Below are 21,352 nucleotides of genomic sequence, written 5' to 3' on the forward strand. Positions count from 1 at the left end.
TGGGATGCCCATGGAATATAGGGCAACACATCGCAGTGAATAGGCACTATAATATGCTACACAGTGAACAACAACAACAATCCTTCAAAAACAAACCAAACTGGGTTCTCCTATACATATGATTCTGCAACATTTCTCTTTCTATTCAGTAATACAGCAAACTTTGGGAGATGGTAAGTGACAGGGAGACTGATGTGCTGTGGTCCATGGGGTCACAAGGAGTTGGACACAACTTGGCAAATGAACAACAACAACTGCTACACAGAGAACTCTAAACTTCCTACAACCCCACATCCAAAGTACTCAAACTACAAACTCAACCAGAGTAAAAGCAATGATATCAATCCCTTAATCAGAACAAATTGGATATCCTGAGTTAAATGGAAACAGAGTTCAACATTAGGAGGTATACAGACATTTGTTAAGGAAAAAGAAGTGTTTCAGTCAATGTGGGTCAAAAACATGAACAACCAGAATGGAAGCAAGGAGAAAGGAAAATAAACAGCAAGAAGATATGAGAAATAGGAAGCCGAGAGTCTTCTAATATGACTGAGGCAAGACAGAGAGAGGATTACCTGCCTGTATATAATATTGGATCATTTGAAAATTATAAAGAGTTTAAATGTTATCCCATCATTACTTTTCTATCTCATCATTCATCATTACCCTTCTAACTAGGCAGCACTGATTTGGCCACCACTTCTTAGTATAACCCTGAGTTTCCATCTTGTTGAACAAGGAAAAAAAATTCATTTTCCTCAGAAACTAACATCACTAAGAGCTGTGGAATATAACTGAAAGTGAAGTAACCAAGTCTCTGGGAAAGGTATATATGTGGGGAACAAGACAAAGAGGAAACAGGGAATTACTATAAACGTTATGGCCTCCCTCCTGAGGTTCCCAACAAACAGCAGAGTAGGAGTATGCTGCTTCAACCAAGTAAACAAATCCATCCAACAAATGTTTACTGAGGCAAGTACTACTGTGGAAACTTGGCATGTAAAACAAAGTTAACCTCAATGCACTCTCAATTTCTAGGCAGAGGTAATACACAGCAGATTTTGGTGTTATGAGATACTAAACTAAGAATTAAAGAAATATAAACTTGGGAGGGGCAGAACTCTGACTTTAGGTGGATGAAAAAAAGAAGAAGAGATGGAACCACAGAAAGCTTCACAGATGGCAAGACATCAGAGGTGTCTTGCATCACCATCACAGGACATTTATGAATATTAAAAGAAAAGAGAATGAGCATTTCAGAACTGTGGGTCAAAAAGTGTGAACAGCCTGACCAAAAGTAAAATGACATGAAGATACATCATGTGTTTAGGAAGCCAAGAGTACTTTAATGTGGCTGAAGCAAGATAGAGGACAACAGCAATAGAAGCAGCTGGAAAAGTTAACATAGAGCCACAAAGAAAAGTGCCTTAGGTTACACAGCAAGAAGCTGGGGCTTCTCTGAAAGCAGCAGGGAGATATTGATGGCTTTTTAATAAATGGAAGGTGACAAGAACAGATCAATACTTGAAAAAGATAAATTTGGTGACGGTGTGAAGGCTCGATTATTGGGGAATGGAGACAGAGTGATCAGGTTCAAAATGATTACAAAAGGGAGTCTTTGAAATCATTAGATCCACTGATTTTAAACCCTAACCCCACTTCCATGTAGGTAATACTGTTTTACATACTTTAAAAAACAAAGAAAAACCTCTGAATAAATTTTAAAACATTCTATAATGCAGACATTCTATTAATTCATTTCATTTTCCCAATTATTTCAAAGAGAGGATTTATTATGAATAGCTTTGTGGTAAACAGCATCTCCAGTTTTAAAATTTTTTAATCAATGTCACTAAAACTACTTTCATACAATTATCTCATGGCATGTAGCGAGAAAAAAAACCCTATTTAACATCAAATTTGACCCAATAAAGTAATTGCCATAGGGTTTTCCTTTTTACCTTACCATTACAAGCTCTTCCTGTAACTCACTGCAACTTTTCTCATTATACTGGAGTCTCTTCGAAAGGTCTAGAATTACTTTCTTCTGTTCCTCAATTTCTTCATTTAGTTTCTTGTTTTTGGAGAAATACTCTCTTTCTAATCTGAAAGGTTTAAAGTGTCAGAGCAGGTTTTTCAAATATGCTTTTATCAGGTCTTACTATACAACTTTAACACAAAGGACAGATGTACTATATATCATGGTTTCATGACCAAAAGTTTTAAAGATCACTTCTCATTTTTGCAAATAAAAAGAATTGTACATTCTTAAATGAAGGACTCTAACGTAATAATACCCCTATTTTGATAACAGACATTTGTACTATACCCAAGGCTATAAGCAAAATGGATTTGGTTAGTGTTGATTCACCATGACTTATGATTAACAAATCCCACCCACAACAGTTGAATCAGCTCAGAGACTGCCTCAAAACAGAAAGCAGTCCTATCAAACCACTTTCAAATTAAAGTATAACTTGAGAAATGACACAAATGTTTTATTTCTGACTGTCCATGTGTGTAGAACTGGTATAGTGACATGAAAAATCCAAAAGCAAGGATAATTTTTAAAAATCATTCATGTTCACTGTGAAAACATAAATTTCTTTTCAAAGGATTTGCCTGCCTATTTACATTTTGCTCAAGCTAGCATTAATTGCATTTACATTCTTTTTGGATGTAAAATGACAAGCAGTTTGGAAGTATTTTAGTTCAAAATTTGCTGTGGTTCAAATTAAAGAGTTGCCACTATTTTTAATCTGGCATCTTCCTGATAAATGCAGATCAGTTTCCTATAACTTTTAAGCTGTAATATGGGAGGCAAGGTGACTCAGCATAACCAAATCCATGCTGTGCTCAGGCTATAATCAAATGAAGAGCTCATTTTTGAATGGCACATGATCTTACTCTGATCGGTCAACATTTCTTGCTCTAGGGTGGAACAGAGACAAGTCTAGTGCCAACCCTTTGCTATTTTCTTACTTGAATCAAGAATATTCCAAGACTGGTGATTCCCTGGTGACTCAGTGGTATATAATCCACCTGCCAATGCAGGAGACTCAGGTTCAATCCCTGGTCCAGGGAGATTCCACATGCCGAGGAGCAACAAAGCCCATGTGCCACAACTCCTGACCCTGTGCTGTAGAGCCCAGGAACCACAACTGCTGGAGCCCCCATGCCCTAGGCCCTGCGCCCTGCCGCAAGAGAAGCCACGGCAATGAGAAGCCCAGGCACCACAGCTAGAGAGTGGCCCCCACCCACTGCAACTCGAGAAATAAAGCTTTCTTCTTAAAAAAAATAAAAAAGAAAAAGAATATTCCATGGTAGGGAGGGTAGAATTTAAACACGTATAGACGGATTAGAGGAGACATTTATATCAGCTTCCCAGAAAGCAGAACTAAACAACAAAAATGGATCAAAGTAGAGAAAAGAATATCGATCCAGGAATCCCAACATATAAATAACATTAGTTCCAGAAACAAAAGGTAAGGAAAAGGGAAAGAAAAAAATCAGCAAAGTAATAATGCAAGAGAATTTCCCCAAAATGAATTATTTAAAACTCTAAAATTGAAAGGGCTCAGTGAGTGCCCAGCACGAATGGAAAATAGTCCATGCAAGGCCCATCATCGTTAAGTTTCAGAACACCATGAACAAAGGGAAGATTCCACACTGTGTCCATAGAGTACAGAAATACACATTATTAGTATCATTTTTTCATGTGTTATAATGTAACATCACTAAACCATTTCAAGACAGGCACCTATGTTTCCAGACTTGGTGACCACTCTGTCCAAGTTTCCAGAGAAAAGCAAGGGCCACAAACAAAGCATAGGTAATCAAATAACTTCAGGCTTCTTGATAGAAGAATTGAATAAACAGCCAACTAAACTATGACAAAGGGTAAAGATCAAATACAGACATTTTCAGAATGCAAATTTTAAAAGTTGTCCTCTGATGTGTAATTCCTCAAGAAAGGACTTTACAAGGGAGTAAATCAGACAAGGAAGATGGGCATGAGATTAGTAAAGAAGAGATCCAATATCAAAGAGAAGTAAAGAAAATGCTACAGATGATGGTGAAGAGGAGTCCTAAGGATGACTGTGACACAGAGTCTGTAAAACAATCTGTCCAGAAAGAAGGGAGTGGAGAGAAGACTCCAACAGTGATACATCTTAGAAGAAACTTACAATGATAGAATTTCTGAGGTGCATAAAAATAATGAGATTTTCAGCTCTGTTAGAGAGTTTAAGAATAATTTATTGATTGGTGCATACAAACTAATCCAACATAAAACGAGATATTAACTATTCATGCATTTGATCATTCAGCAACTCTTTACTTTGCAGCTCTTGTGTGCCAAGCACTAGTATGGAATTCAGGGAAAGCAGTGAGCAAAACAAAGCTCCTCTCTACATAAGAAGACAGACAATAAACAGCAAAAAATATAAGAAAACGTATAAAGGAAAAGTAAATATGAGGGGTCAGAAAATTGTAGAAAAAAATATCCCAAAATACAATCCTACTGAAAGGACGGGAGGACGGAAGAAATAAGCATGTGCTAGGTGGTAGAGGTGGACAACAGAGATAAATAAGCAGGGGCCAACAGATAACATCGAGAGGTAGAAGCTGAAAAAAATGGCACAATATGCATGTTACTCAGCAATACAAAGTTAAACGCCAGAAACAGCGTGTAAGAACTGAAAGTAGTTGCTTCAAAGGAGAAGAAACCGGTCACAGAGAGCAACGTGGTAACAAGACATGGCTTTTCATGAGCTTAACAGTACTATTTCACTTTTTAGATTATGTACAAGTGTTCATTGGCAGGGGGAGTATGATGAAAATTCAAGGAAGCCCCAGTCTCTTTGAATCCAATAGAGAAGAGTCAGGACTTGACAGATGCAGGATTTTGTCAAGAAAGGAAAGGGAAAAAGAAACTTGTAGTTAAGATGCCTTCTTTAAAAAAAAAAAAAAAACCTTCTTTGCTACTGGATTCCCATTCTTTTCCTTCAGAGCTCAGATAAGAATGTGACAGCTGTGCAGCTGTTTTAACAAATAGCCATCTTCAGGATATTTTTCAGCAAGAATATGAACAATAATATTAGCACCACGGGTTATAATACTTTTGTTCTTTTTATACTTTTGGTTGATATATTTAGAAAAATGAAGTCCCTAAATACTGAATGGAATAAATTCAATAAATTTAGATTAAGTCTGATCAGTATCTTATCTTTGACTAGTGTTATTTTAAACTGAATTTAAACTTAAACTAGATTTAAGAATTATGAGGATCTTTTCCCTACCATTGCCCAACAATCAGTTACCATAGTTAATGAAAATCTGATATTTGAAAGAGTTAAAATAAAAAGATTATTGAAAGATTTTCATTTTACATGGCAAGTTTTCAATGGAAAAAAATTTACAACTAAGAAAATTTATTAGAGAAATATAGAGTATATATACTCTATCTAAAATTATACATTATATGTTTGCTAATATAGCCTGTTATTGTTCAAGTTCCTAGCTGAGTTCTTTGAAAGGTATCTTTAATACATAATAATTTTATTTGTTATATTATTACATGTAATATTCAATATACAATAGTATGCTAAAATATATACACATATTCCATCTAATACACATGTATGTGTGTGTGCTTGCTCAGTCGCTTCAACTGTGTCTGACTCTTTGCAATCCCATGGAATGTATAGCCTTCCAGGCTTCTCTGTCCCTGAGATTCTCCAGGCAAGAATACTAGAGTGGGTTGCCATGCCCTCCTCCAGGGATACATTTGTATATTCTACCTATATATATATAAATATATATTCCATCCAAAATAGTTTCACATAGGAATATTCACTGTTATGAAACTGTTGACCAAAATTAAAACTCTGAACAACACATAGTCTTTTCCTCCTGCCTTTTAATAAGATTCCCACCTAGGCCTACCTGGGAGGAAACAGAAGTATAAAAACCGTAGCCACCTGCAAGGGTCAGACAGCATTTCCTCTAAAACCTCTTATCACCAACTGCTAAATCAGTTCTACCCAACAGGTAAAACAATCTCCTACCCCAGCACTCACTGCTCTCAAAATTGTACATTAATGGTATTATCTGTAAAGATATTATTGTAAAGGTATTATTTACCCTAAAGACCTAAAATATCAATTCTCACTTTGAAATACATTATCCAAAACTTAGAACTACTTTGAAAAATTAATTCTTGAGAATTCATGACTCTGAAAGATTTTAAAGAAGATTCCTCAAAAAGAATCAAGAATACAAGTAGTCATGTATGGATGTGAGAGTTGGACCATAAAGCAAGCTGAGTTCCGAAGAATTGACATTTTGAACTGTGGTGTTGGAGAAGACTCTTGAGAGTCCCTTGCACTGTGAGGACATCCAACCAGTCCATCCTAAAGGAAATCAATCCTGAATATTCATTGGAAGGACTGATGCTGAAGCTGAAACTCCAATACTCTGGCCACTTGATGCGAAGAACTGACGCACTGGAAAAGACCCTGATGCTGAGAAAGATTGAAGGCAGAAGGAGAAGGGGATGATAGAGAATGAGATAGTTGAATGGATGGCATCACCACTCGATGAACATGAGTGTGAGTGAACTCCGGGAGCTGGTGATGGACAGGGAAGCCTGCTGTGTTGCAAGCCATGGGGTCGCAAAGAGTCAGACACAACTGAGCGACTGAACTGAACTGAACAAGTAGAAGATCAAATAACTTACCTAATCATCCCTCATGTCATCTTATTCCTTCTCAAACCACAGATAAATGGAAAGGAGGTGGCTGTCATATCATATACAATGAAACAGAAGACAGGATGGAGGAAGAGAAGTTGAAGGAACTACTGATAAGCAGTGGGCTTCAACTACTACTTACTGTTTTCTCTTTATTCATTATTATTAACTTATATTACAGCACAGTTATATAGGGATGAAGAACAGACAAGGGACATTATGTTAAAGCATTGAGGATTGTTAGTTTAGTTAGCTTAGCTGGAATACATAACTAGTATTTAGAACTGTTAGTTTCTGCTTATTTGGAATACAAAACTTGAGTAAAATTTTTCAAGCACCAAAAAACACAAGCAATAGCCAAACAAACTCAAGGAAAAAAATTGCTCTGGGGTCCAATTTTAAAAGTACACAGATTAAAATCTTAGAGCTTAAAAGTAAGTGGGTATCTTAAAATTCTTCTCATCTAATTTGCAGGACTCAAATCTTCAGTATATGTGATAAAGAATCATCTACCCACCGTTTCAAACTTTCCAAGGCAGAGAGCTTACTAGTTCCCCCAAAGAAGCCTATTATTTTATTGTGGGAAAGCTTTGATTGTTGGGAGTACAGTCTAACTTCTTACGGTTCACTAGTAGGTCATAATCATTACCTCAAAGCAACAGTAAAGAGGCCTGTGCTATATACTACATAAAGGCCCTTCAAACATATTTAAATGTGCAGATTATATGGTTCAAAGGAAATAAAAGGGTACAAGTTCTTAGAATAACATTCACAGAATATAATTTAAATCATTCTAGAGGAAGCAAGAAAACTCAGTAAAGAATTACTCATTCAATGTATTATAAGCATTACTAATGAAAGTAATTACACAGTTTTAAATTTTTCAAACTTCAGCCTTTCAAGTGCCATCTTTATCATTTCTGCCATACAACTCTAAACAATACTTTTTAAAAAAATTAACTCACATTATAAGTTAAATGAAGTATTTTAAAAGGAAACTTTATATTACATCTGTAAATGGAAAACCATTATCTGCCATAAGTAGAAATGAACATTAAAATAAATATATAACTAATGTATTGACCTATTATCATGTTATATACCAATGGTGGTACACATTTCTCTCTCTGAGAGGAAATGGCTTAAAACATGTACTATTATTTTTGGAAACATGTTGAGGCACTATAAACTTCTTAAAGCATTTCACAGGACTTTTCAGATGAAAGAGTTCTGAACTGAAAAAGATTAAAATCAATAGGAGTGAGAAAGATCCTGACCCTCCCACTAATAGCTGTGTGTCCTTACCCTCTTTAGGCTCAATTTTCACATCTGTAAAACAGGGATAAAAAACTGTAGCTACCTCATAGGACACTAAATAAATTAGACAAAGCCATGCAATGCTAGGTATGAAGTGAGCCACATACACGCTAGCCCCAGTAGGGTATTCCTCCTACTATTATTTTTACAGCTTGAGAAAATCTCAAACATTACCCATTTACCACATAGCTCACTTAGAAGACCTAGAAGTCAAGGCCTTAAAGATACTGTATTACATCAACAAACACAATATAAAAATACATTAACATATTTACTTTCTAGTGTAAGAAAGTATCTCTGTATTTCTGAGACTACTTGGAATTGCCATAATGCTTCAAAACCCAACAGAGCACTTCTATATTTACCCACTACTATGCATTCATACTCACGTAGATTTCATAAACTCTTAATATTAATTTAGAGAGTTTTCCAGTATAACACTTACACGTTTAGTTTTGCAAAGCTCTCCTGTGCATTATGCTTTTCTCGCTCATATGCACTTTCAACTTCTTTGAATTCATTCTTGATCATTTCCAAATCGGCAACAGCTTCTGCTTGACTGGCCTTCTCTACCTGCAAAGCTCCTTCAAGGTCTCGAATCCGTAACTATCAGATGACAGAAAAGTAATTGAAGCAAGCGAGGAAACACTTGTATCAATCTCAAATTGAATAGAATACTTTATCAAACAGCTGATTATCATTCATCCAAACAAGTCTTTCTTTCTGGTTTTCGTTTAAAACAAGGAAAGTAAACAAGAGGCAGTTTATTCCCTTTCTCAACATGTGTAGTAGAAAAGAAGAGTGGAAGAATATAGACTTAACTGTGCTATGAAAAAGGACAGGCAGATACAATATAACCCGTCCTATCAAAGCGTCTAATTTTGATCTAGTAGCTCATTTGGACGTTCCTTTATAAACATAATAAATTAGAGAAAACTGGAGGGAAGTATCCTTCCCCTCTTTTGAGAAATATTATTATATGGACATTTTTATAAGCCTAACAAAGCTAATAGATCTTTTTACTCTTGGGGATTTCTTACTGTAGAAAAGTAAAATTTTATTATCAAACAACACTATTTGACTAAAATATTTATACGTGTAATAATATGATATCTGGGATTTTCTTCAAAATAATCTTGGAGTGGAAGAGTAGAAGAGGGTTAATAGCCAAAACACAACTGGCCTGTGAGGCAAGTCCTGAAGCTGAGTGATCAGTACACAGGAAGTTCATTTTACTCTTCTCTCTACTTTTGCATGTACTTGAAATTTTACACAATAATCTAGATTTCCTGGCAAGAGTAGAATGGATAAAGTGCACACCCACAGAGAATAACTTATAGCTATAAAAAGGCAACAAAACAATTTCTGAAAAGTTCTCCAGGTGGTTCTCTATGTAGTGTTAATACATACTGGGAAGAGCAAAGTCCAGATCATTATACGTAGTATGCTGTATTTTGGAGGGAAAAAAACCAAGGAAAGATAGCAGGCAAGCGAGGTAAACAACAGGGGGGACAAGAATTAAATAAATGTTTGATCACTTAATTTTGTTTTGATTTTTGAACTACATGGATATTTTGTCTTTTCAGAAAATTAAGTTCAGAATAAAAAATATAGTTTGCTAAAGCCTCAAAACAGGAGACAGGTAGGGAAAAAGTGCTTTAACTAGACAGAAAATGTGCTTTAGAACTATAAGACTCAGGTTTGAGTCACAGCTCTACAAATAAACTTAAGTGCCCTTTGGCGTGTTAAACTCAAAACGCCTGAGGATCCTCATCTGTAAACAGTAAATAATAACAAAAAGAATATACAGACTCTACAGGGTGGCCACAAAGATCTAATGGGACCATATCTATTTAATATTAATATGTATTTAACATTAAATATAAATATATAATAATTATTTACTAAGTGTTTAGATAAATATTTATTAGGTACTTAATATGTGCCAGGCAATGAGCCAATGCTCATGATATATGATACAATTATCATGTCTACAATTAAACATGATACAATTATCATGAAAGTACACAGTCTTAGCTCTTGATGGGAGAGGACAGAGTAGCACAATGTGGCAAGTGCTTCCTGTCACAGCAACAGGCCCAAAGGGAACTCTGCAGGACACAAGCCTCCCAGGGATAGCAAAAAACAACCTGAGTTAGGAAAAATGAACTCACCAAGAAAGGAAGCCTGGGAAACGCTGCATAAATAAAGCCACACAAATAAGAATCACCAGAATTACTATTTCTAACTATCCAAAAATACTTTAATTGAAACATTTGTTCTCTTACATTAAACTAAGGTAGCAGACTAGATATGGCTTTGTGTATTTTAAAATTTGATCTTTCAAATTTTATTTTTCTTTGTTGTTATGTCTAAGTCTACAGAAGAATAGACACAGAAAGATCTTAGTGATGCAGATAACCACGATGATGAGATCACTCACCTAGAATCAGATATGCTGGAGTGCTAAGTGGGCCTTAATTAGGAAGCATCACTATGAACAAAGCTAGTGGAGGTGATAAAATTCTAGCTGAGCTATTTCAAATCCTAAAAGATGATGCTGTGAAAGTGCTGCACTCCATATGCCAGCAAATTTGGAAAACTCAGCAGTGGCACAGGACTGGAAAAGGTCAGTTTTCATTCCAATCCCAAAGAAAGGCAATGCCAAAGAATGCTCAAACTACCTCACAATTGCACTCATCTCACAAACTAGCAAAGATTGCTCAAAATTCTCCAAGCTAGGCTTCAAAAGTACATGAACCAAGAACTTTCAGATGTTCAAGCTGGATTTAGAAAAGGCAGAGGAACCAGAGATCAAAAAACCAACATCCTTTGGATCACAGAAAAGGAAAAAGAATTCCAGAAAAACATCTACTTCTGCTTCATTATACACTAAAGCCTTTGACTGTGTGGATCACAACAAACTGTAGAAAATTCTTAAGGAGATGGGAATACCAGACCACCTGACCTGTCTCCTGAGAAATCTGTATGCAGGTCAAGAAACAATAGTTAGAACTAGACATGAAACAACAGACTGGTTCAAAATTGGGAAAGGGGTACATCAAAGCTGCATATTGTAACCCTACTTATTTAACTTCTTTGCAGAGTACATATGCGAAATGCACGGCTGGATGAAGCACAAGCTGCAATCAAGATTGCTGGGAGAGGGGATTTCCCTGGTGGTCCAGTGGCTAAGGCTCCATGCTCCCAATGCAGGGGGGCAGGGGTTCGATCCCTGGTCAGGGAAGTAGATCCCACATGCTGCAACTAAGACCCAACACAGTCAAAGAAATAAATAAAAACAAATGTTATTTAAAAAAAAAAAAAGATTGCTGGGAGAAACATCAATAACCTAAGATATGCAGATGATACCACCCTTATGGCAGAAAGCGAAGAATTAAAGAGCCTCTTGACGAAAGTGAAAGAGGACAGTGAAAAAGTTGGCTTAAAACTCAACATTCAGAAAACTAAGATCATGGCATCCAGTCTCATCACTTCATGGCAAACAGATGGGAAAACAATGGAAACAGTGACAGATTTTATTTTCTTGGGCTCCAAAAATCACTGCAGATGGTGACTGTAGCCATGAAATTAAAAGATGCTTCCTCCTTGAAACAAAAGCTCTGACCAACCCAGACAACATATTAAAAAGCAGAGACATTACTTTGCCAACAAAGGTCTATCTAGTCAAAGCTATGGTTTTCCCAGTAGTCATGTATGGATGTGAGAGTTGGACCACAAAGAAATCTGAGCACCGAAGAATTAACGTTTTGAACTGTGGTATTGGAGAAGACTCTTGACAGTTCCTTGCACTGCAAGGACATCCAACCAGTCAATTCTAAAGGAAATCAATCCTGATATTCATTGGAAGGACTGATGCTGAAACTGAAACTCCAATACTTTGGCCACCTGATGTGAAGAAACTTACTCATTGGAAAAGACCTGATGCTGAGAAAGACTGAAAGCAGAAGGAGAAGGGGAAGACAGAAGATGAGATGGTTGGATGGCATCACCAACTCGATGGACATGAGTTTGAGCAAGCTCCAGGAGTTGGTGATGGACAGAGAAGCCTGGCGTGCTGCAGTCCATGGGGTCACAAAGAGTTGGACACTACTAAGCGACTGAACTGACTGATGTCTAAATCCAGTGTTTATAAATAAAATGACATGTCTAGAAAATATTTCTTCTACCTGCATCAGTATGTTCTTTCAGAAAATATGTACATTCTAATCACAAATGATAAACCAATCCAACTGAAAGAAAAGTAGACAGACAATTCTGAGTCAGCTCTTTCGAATCTGCTTTCTCATTTTTATGATATAATATCTAAACAAATTTAATAACAGAATACTTCAAGCATATTTTTAACTACAGTTTATGATAAGATGGTGATTAATTACAACAACTTAGTTGTCTCATTTGCTTTTAAACTAGTCTGAAATTGAATTTTACTGGGTATACCTCAGAAAACACTTGTGAATATTTCAGTTCAGTTCAGTTCAGCTGCTCAGTCGTGTCCAATTCTTTGCGACCCCATGAACTACAGCACGCCAGGCCTCCCTGTCCATCACCAACTCCCGGAGTTTACCCAAACCCATGTCCATTGTGTCGGTGATGCCATCCAATCATCTCATCCTCTGTTGTCCCCTTCTCCTCCTGCCCTCAATCTTTCCCAGAATCAGGGTCTTTTCAAATAAGTCAGCTCTTCACATCAGGTGTCCAAAGGATTGGAGTTTCACCTTCAACATCAGACCCTCCAATGAACACCCAGGACTGATCTCCTTTAGGATGGACTGGTTGGATCTCCTTGCAGTCCAAAGGACTCTCAAGAGTTTTCTCCAACACCACATTCAAAAGAATCAATTCTTCGGCACTCAGCTTTCTTCATAGTCCAACTTTCACATCCATACATGACCGCTGGAAAAACCATAGCCTTGATTAGATGGACCTTTGTTGGCAAAGTAATGTCTCTACTTTTTCATATGCTGTCTAGGTTGGTCGTAACTTTCCTTCCAAGGAGTAAGCATCTTTTAATTTCATGGTTGCAGCCACCATCCACAGTGATTTTGGAGCCCAGAAAAATAAAGTCAGCCACTGCTTCCCCATCTATTTGCCATGAAGTGATGGGACCGGATGCCATGATCTTAGTTTTCTGAATGAATTTAACTCAGATGACCATTATATCTACTACTGTGGGCAGGAATCCCTTAGAAGAAATGGAGTAGCCATAATAGTAAGCAAAAGAGTCTGAAATGCAGTACTTGGATGCAATCTCAATAATGAAAATATGATCTCTGTTTGTTTCCAACGCAAACGGTAATCCAAGTGTATGCCCCAACCAGTAACGCTGAAGAAGCTGAAGTTGAACGGTTCTATGAGGACTTACAAGACCTTCTAGAATTAACACCCCAAAAAGATGTCCTTTTCATTATAGGGGACTGGAATGCAAAAGTAGGAAGTAAAAAAACACCTGGAGTAACGCAAATTTGGCCTTGGAGTACAGAATTAAGCAGGGCAAAGGATAACAGAGTTTTGCCAAGAGAATGCACTGGTCATAGCAAACACCCTCTTCCAACAACACAAGAGCAGACTCTACACATGGACATCACCAGATGGTCAATAACAAAATCAGATTAATTATATCCTTTGCAGCCAAAGATGGAGAAGCTCTATACAGTCAATAAAAACAAGACCGGGAGCAGACTGTGGTTCAGATCATGAACTCCTTATTGCCAAACTCAGACTTAAACAAAAAAAATTCAGACTTAAATTGAAGAAAGTGGGGAATACCACTAGACCATTCAGGTATGACCTAAATTAAATCCTTTATGACTATACAGTGGAAGTGAGAAATAGATTTAAGGGACTAAATATGATAGACAGAGTGCCTGATGAACTATGGACAGAGGTTCGTGACACTGTACAGGAGACAGGGAGCAAGACCATCCCCAAGAAAAAGAAATGCAAAAAAGAAAAATGGCTGTCTGAGGAGGCCTTACAAATAGCTGTAAAAAGAACAGAAGCAAAAAGCAAAGGAGAAAAGGAAAGATATACCCATTTGAACGCAGAGTTCCAAAGAACAGCAAGGAGAGACTGGAAAGTCTTCCTCAGAGATCAATGCAAAGAAATAGAGGAAAACAATAGAATGTGAATATTTATAGATATATGATTCAAAAATACATTTTTGGTTTTTTCTAAGCTATACTAAGCTGAGTATCAAATACTAATTTTTAACTATATGAATGAAAATATACATTTAACAATTTTCATTATTATAGCTAATAACTATATATAACTGGTTATACAACTATTGAGTCTGAGTGAACTCCGGGAGTTGGTGATGGACAGGGAGGCCTGGCATGCCGCAATTCATGGGGTCACAAAGAGTCGGACACGACTGAGCGACTGAACTGAACTGATACAACTATTATGAAAAACTTAAATTTGAATTCAATTTCTTACATGAATTAACTTCAGGCTTATTGCTTATTAATACTATTTTGAGGAATTCAATCATTTTTTCTAAAAAAAAAAGCTTAATGTACATAAATTTGCTTTCCATGCTGGTGCACTCAAATATATGGGCCTGAGAATTTTGCGAGTAAAAGGCATTTCATTCAAGATAAAGGTAAAAAAAAAAATTATAAAATTCTTATGAAATTAGTTGCATCTCACATTAAGACCTGTTTAAATACTAAGATAAAACTCTGCAAATCCTATTAATTAAATTTTAATACAGGAGAAGAGTCCAAGTCTTTTTTTAAAATCCAAATTAAATGATGGAACTTGGGACTTTTTTAAGATTTATTTTTCTGTGGAACTAATTTTAAAGTCTTTATTGAATTTGTTACAATATTGCTTCTATTTGATGTTTTAGTTTTTTGGCCATGAGGCACCTGGGATCTTAGGTCCCCTACCAAGGATTGAACCTGCACACCCTTCACTGAAAAGGAAAGAAACATCCAGGAAAAGTCCCCAGAACTTCGACTTAATGCAACTTTACATAAAACTATTGACAACAAAGGCTGCAGGTAAGACGTGATCCACGGCAGTGGTTGACAACCTGCAGCTAAAATGCCTTTACTAATCTTCCAAGTTCCTTCTCGTTCTGTAAGCCCTAGGGAAAAGGACACTTTCCTTAAGATGCCTTCATTCCATTCTCCTCTCAGATTTACTCCTTCTCTTTATTATGCTCCCACAGCACTTCAGGATTTCATATTTCTACCTTTATATCAGCACAGAGGTACATAGGATCTCTGGTAATGGAATGTTTAAGTCCCAAAAGGAGCCCATTCATCTTTATACCTTCAGCTCTTAATATAAAAGTGCATATTTTTAAATGGTTTCAAGAAGAAATCATACCATGGCTGTTCATAAAAAAGAACATTCTTATGAGCAAATCTTCCTGTAACAGGCCAGATGGCAGACATATTAGACTTTGCAGACTGTGAGTGTCTGTTGCAACTACTCCACTGTGCCAATGCAGCACAAAAGCCACCATACACAAGATAAAACTTCACAGGCACACATCGTGGGTGAGATTCGGTCTGTGGGGTGTAGAGTGCCAGCTCCTCTCTAATAAAGACTATCATCAACTATATAGTAAATAAAAAAAATGGGTCTCATCAATATGTTACCGTTCAAAATGCACACCTTAGCGCTCTGAACATAATGCTGTTTTTCCTAGCTTAATAAGATCCACACAAAAATGTTGTTTACATCTTACCTGAATAATTTCAGAATTAAATTTCGATTCCAAATGTGCTGCTCTTTCTGCTTCAATATTTTCTTCTAATTTCCTCACTCTCAGAGTAGTTGCCTGAAAACATTAAAAGTTTAAACTCATAAACATTGGTATTTAAACTGAATAGAGGCCACTACATTGTAATTAACACTAGGTTACTACAGCCTCATTTTTTTATTTGCAAGAGTGTAAAAGTCATACTGTAAAAATCATGCTCAGGAAAAATGCTCCAGAGCTTGCCTTCTTTTTCTTCACAAAGTAATACTTTACAAATAATAAACTGGACATAATGAAAGTGTAGAACTTGGTAAGTTTTGTGTGTGTGTGTATACATATATATTTATTTATATACCCACAAAATCACTGTCATAATCAAGACAGGAAAATACTTCCATTGCCCCAAAAAGACTCCTTGCGTCCCTTGGTCATCTCCTCATCCACGCCCGTGCCACCTCGCCCGCATCCTCAAGTGCCCAGTGATCTGCTTGTAGTCACTACCGATCATTTCCTGCTTGCCAGAACTCAATACAAATTGGATCACAGAGTGTACACTCTTCACTGTCTGGCTTCTTTCTCCTCACAGAATTATTCCCTTCATCCATGCGGCTGCACATATTAACAGTTCACCTTGTGTTGTGAAAGTGCTCCAGTGTTGATACATCACAACTGGTTTCTCCGTTCAACAACTGACGGACATTTGAATTGTTTCCAGTTTGGGCTATACAAACCGACCTGCTGTGAACATTTGTGTATAAATCTTTATCTTTTGTTTCTCTGGGGTCCACAGTGAGGGACAGAATGACTGGGTCAGATGGTAGGTGTACATTAATGTTTTATGAAACTGCCAAACTGTTCTGCAAATTGTTTCCAATCTCACCAACACTTGGCCATGGTGGCATGGTCATCTTTTGAGTTATCCAGGGGCCAGGGTTAGACATTCAAATAGGAACATAATGGTATCTCATTTCAGTTTCAATTTTCATTTTCCTAATAACTAATGACACTGAGCATCTTTCTATACGTTTACTTACCATCTGTACATCTTCTCTGTTGAAGTTTCCGCTTAAATCCTTTCCTCATTTTTTTAACTGGGTGTTTTCTCTTATTATTGAATTTTGAGAATTTATTATATAATCCCAATACAAGTCATTTGTTGGATATGTGATTTGCAAATATTTACTCCCAAATATTGTCTACAGCTTCTCTTTTTATTCCTTAACATCAGTGTCTTTCACATAGAAGCTTTCATTGTGACAAAGTCTAATTTATTAGTTAGGGCTGTGCGACTAGGCTATGGGACCACCATGCTGCACATGTCTCAGGATAATACTAGTAAAGAAGAGCCACACCTAGGATTCTATCAAATACAGACAGTTTCAGTGACAGAGAAAGACACTACTAATTTAATTTCCTTTCTTAGATAAAATTTGGGCTAGAAAGGTCTGTATTCATTGTACTTACTCTATCATTTAGCCTTAGCTGAAGGTTTTTTAAATGCTCGGCTTGATTAATTTGATTTTTCCTCTTTTCTCCTGTCTTTTCTTTTTCTGCACATAGACAGAGCTGGTAATATATCACAACCAGAAAGGACATACATAAAAATAGGATAATCTTAAAAACTAATCAAGCAGTCTGTGGAGAATAAATGACTATACTTTTCTTTGAGCAAAGCATATTCCCATAATGTCTGCTACAGTTCAGAATCTAAACACAAAAAGATGGGAAAAAAAAAAAAAAAAACCAGGTGCCCATCAACTGATGAGTGGATAAACAAAACATGGTATATCCACACAATGGAATATCATTTGGCCATTAAAAAGGAACTACGTACCAACACATGCCACAACAGAGATTAACCTTGAAAACGTATGTTAAGTGAAAGACACCAGACACAAAAGACTACATATTAAATAACATCACTTATATGAAATGGCCAGAATAGGCAAACCAGGAAATCCATGGAGACAGAAAGTTGTTTCCAGTAGCTGGACACATGGGAAGGGAGGAATGAGCACTGACTGCTAATGGGCATCAAGTTTCATACTGGAGTGATTAGGATATTCTGGAGCCAGACAGCAGTAACGGTTTCATAACCCTGAGTTGCATACTTTAAAAAGGTGTAGTCAATGAAACATAAATTATATTTCAATAAAAAAATAAAAGAATCCTTAAGTGTAAGAATGAGTGATATTTCAAAGAAGTGACAGCCATCTATGTCCAGCTTCTTGATTTCTGTAAAAGAGTTCCTCTCAATGCTGACTTTGAATCCTTAGAACGAGGAATCTCCACTGCTTGTTTGTATAAAGCATGGTATATACCAGAGCAGAAAGATTCTTATGGCTAGACAGATTAAAATCAGTATTATCCTAGGTTGGGCCAACACTAGTTAAAAAAGATATATATCTTTTAATGTAATGCCACAAGATGAAGTTTCTGTTCTTGAAGAACTAAAGCCAACTTTCTCAATATTCAAAATAGTTGTGTTACGTTCTGCAAGCCAGAAGAAGTCTAACAAGTGTCAAGGAAATAATCCACAGACATTGAGAATAAAGATCAAAACAGGCAAAAAGCGAACAGAAGGCAAATAGAAGACACCAGTCTAATAATATTAAAATATTCATATTTTATATTCATATTCAAAAGGCATCCACATAATTTTATCAAGTGTTATATTTTATTAAAATACAGACTATTCAGTGTTTCCATGATAAGAGTCAACAAGTCTTCATTTTTCATGTACTATTGTCATATTAATTTACCTGATTTTACTCCAAAAGTCAATTGGAGAAGGCAATGGCAACCCACTCCAGTATTCTTGCCTGGAGAATCCCAGGGAGAGCAGAGCCTGGCGAGCTACAGTCCATGGGTCACAAAGAGTCGGACACGACTGAGTGACTAACACATACACACACACTCCAAAAGTCAATAGGATTTTTTTTCTGCCTAAACCAAAATCAAACAGATTGAAATAATAAACCAGAGATCACATTTCATACTTTTCTATTTTAAATGAAACACGCAGAAGAAAAATTTATAAACTGTTTATTATTACTAAAACAATCAGTAAAGACAGCAAAAAAAATCTTCATATCTTTCAACAAATTTCTTCAGAGTGCATTTTGTTGACAGACATAAATAAAATGTTAGTCGCTCAGTCATGTCTCACTCTTTGCGAGTCCATGGACTGTAGCCTGCCAGCCTCCTCTATCTACTGAATTCTCCAGGCAAGAATACTGGGGTGGGTAGCCATTCCCTTCTAACAAATTTTTTTTTTTTTAATCTTCTAGTCTGGTGAATTAATTCTTATATCCAGCAGAGGGTGCTAGAGGAACATCAACTTGCTGTTCACAAATATTTTTCTCCAGTATCACCTAGAGAACTAACATAACAATCATAATCTGACTCCCATTAGTTTCCCATCCTAATATAATCAGCAAAGCAAGAGCAGAAAGAATAATAGAATTCAGATCAAAGTGCAAAATCCAACACAAATTCATATACGCCATCAGCAAATTTAACTATAGAAGTTTGCTTGTAATACAAAGATTATACTATATACTGTCCGTCCCCTAATACTATGAACATCGGAGTTATGTGACAAAAAATGATCACATATTTTATTATGTATTAGCTGCTTGTCACATCCTTTCTGACTTCAATATACTACCAAGAGATTTTTACTCCAGTAAATTCTATTATTCATTGTACCCAATTTTTTTTAAATTTTATGATTTATATATCATTAATCAAATAATGGAAAAGGTCAGTTTTCATTCTAATCCCAAAGAAAGGCAATGCCAAAGAATGCTCAAACTACTGACAACTGCACTCCTCTCACACGCTAGTAAAGTAATGCTCAAAATTCTCCAAGCCAGGCTTCAGCAATACATGAACCGTGAACTTCCAGATGTTCAAGCTGGTTTTAGAAAAGGCAGAGGAACCAGAGATCAAATTGCCTACACCCGCTGGATCGTGCAAAAAGGAAGAGAGTTCCAGAAAAACATCTACTTCTGCTTTATTGACTATGCCAAAGCCTTTGACTGTGTGGATCACAATACACTGTGGAAAATTCTGAGAGATGGGAATACCAGACCACCTAACCTGCCTCTTGAGAAATCTGTATGCAGGTCAGGAAGCAACAGTTAGAACTGGACATGGAACAACAGACTGGTTCCAAATAGGAAAAGGAGTACGTCAAGGCTGTATATTGTCACCCTGCTTATTTAACTTATATGCAGAGTACATCATGAGAAACCCTGGGCTGGAAGAAGCACAAGCTGGAATCAAGACTGCTGGGAGAAATACCAATAATCTCAGATATGCAGATGACACCACCGTTATGGCAGAAAGTGAAGAGGAACTAAAAAGCCTCTTGAGGAAAGTGAAAGTGGAGAGTGAAAAAGTTGGCTTAAAGCTCAACATTCAGAAAACGAAGATCATGGCATCTGGTCCCATCACTTCATGGGAAATAGACAGGGAAACAGGGGAAACAGTGTCAGACTTTATTTTTTTGGGCTCTAAAATCACTGCAGATGGTGACTGCAGCCATGATGTTAAAAGACACTCCTTGGAAGGAAAGTTACGACCAACCTAGACAGCATATTAAAAGGCAGAGACATTACTTTGCCAATAAAGGTCCGTCTAGTCAAGGCTATGGTTTTTCCAGTAGTCATGTATAGATGTGAGAGCTGGACTATGAAGAAAGCTGAGTGCCAAAGAATTGATGCTTTTGAACTGTGGTGTTGGAGAAGGCTCTTGAGAGTCCCTTGGACTGCAAGGAGATCCAACCAGTCCATTCTAAAGGAGATCAGTCCTGGGTGTTCTTTGGAAGGAATGATGCTGAAGCTGAAACTCCAATACTTTGGCCACCTCATGAGAAGAGTTGACTCATTGGAAAAGACTCTGATGCTGGGAGGGATTGGGGGCAGGACGAGAAGGGAACAACAGACGATGAGATGGCTGGATGGCATCACCGACTCAATGGACGTGAGTTTGAGTGAACTCCGGGAGTTGGTGATGGACAGGGAGGCCTGGCGTGCTGCAATTCATGGGGTCGCAAAGAGTCGGACACAACTGAGCGACTGAACTGAACTGAAATCACACTAAGCCCAATTAGATAATCTGCTCCACTTAAGAAAAGTGAGCATTCATTCTTTGAATAAGGTAACATACACAGAAAACGGCATTCTATGATAACACAGGACATGAGCCAATTCCAGTTCAGCAGCAGAACTAACCAAACACATTCAGTCCGTATTTGTTCCCCACATCACATCTGCTCCCACGGCTTCCACAGGCCTGCTCCAAAGTTTCACAAAAGTTATGAAAACATGCATACAATGAATTTGCTGAGGGACTGGGCAAAAACAGTTCCTACTATTATATATTCTTGCCTCCTCAAGTATATCCAGTCTTGAGGATTATATATGAACTTAAAGGGATCAGTCAAGCAGAAAAACCTTCATATATGACATGCAGTCTATTAAAATGGACATCAAGAAAATTAAGGGAGGAAATATCACACAAGTACCACTAATCAA

At 36.9% G+C, this 21,352-nt stretch overlaps 1 protein-coding gene across 1 annotated transcript in view; it reads right to left on the reverse strand.

Annotated features, from left to right (window-relative positions):
- The window catches only part of CCDC171 (coiled-coil domain containing 171), a 321,044-nt gene that overhangs the window by 247,083 nt on the left and 52,609 nt on the right, over positions 1-21,352 (reverse strand). The window contains exons 7-9 of the mRNA XM_052645254.1: positions 15,795-15,887; positions 8,514-8,674; positions 1,967-2,105 (exon numbers count right to left, since the gene is read on the reverse strand). Coding sequence (XP_052501214.1) covers positions 1,967-2,105; positions 8,514-8,674; positions 15,795-15,887 — 393 coding nt within the window. The remainder of the gene's footprint in view (positions 1-1,966; positions 2,106-8,513; positions 8,675-15,794; positions 15,888-21,352) is intronic.

This window comes from Budorcas taxicolor, chromosome 8 (assembly GCF_023091745.1).
Source record: "Budorcas taxicolor isolate Tak-1 chromosome 8, Takin1.1, whole genome shotgun sequence".
Lineage (NCBI taxonomy): Eukaryota > Metazoa > Chordata > Mammalia > Artiodactyla > Bovidae > Budorcas > Budorcas taxicolor.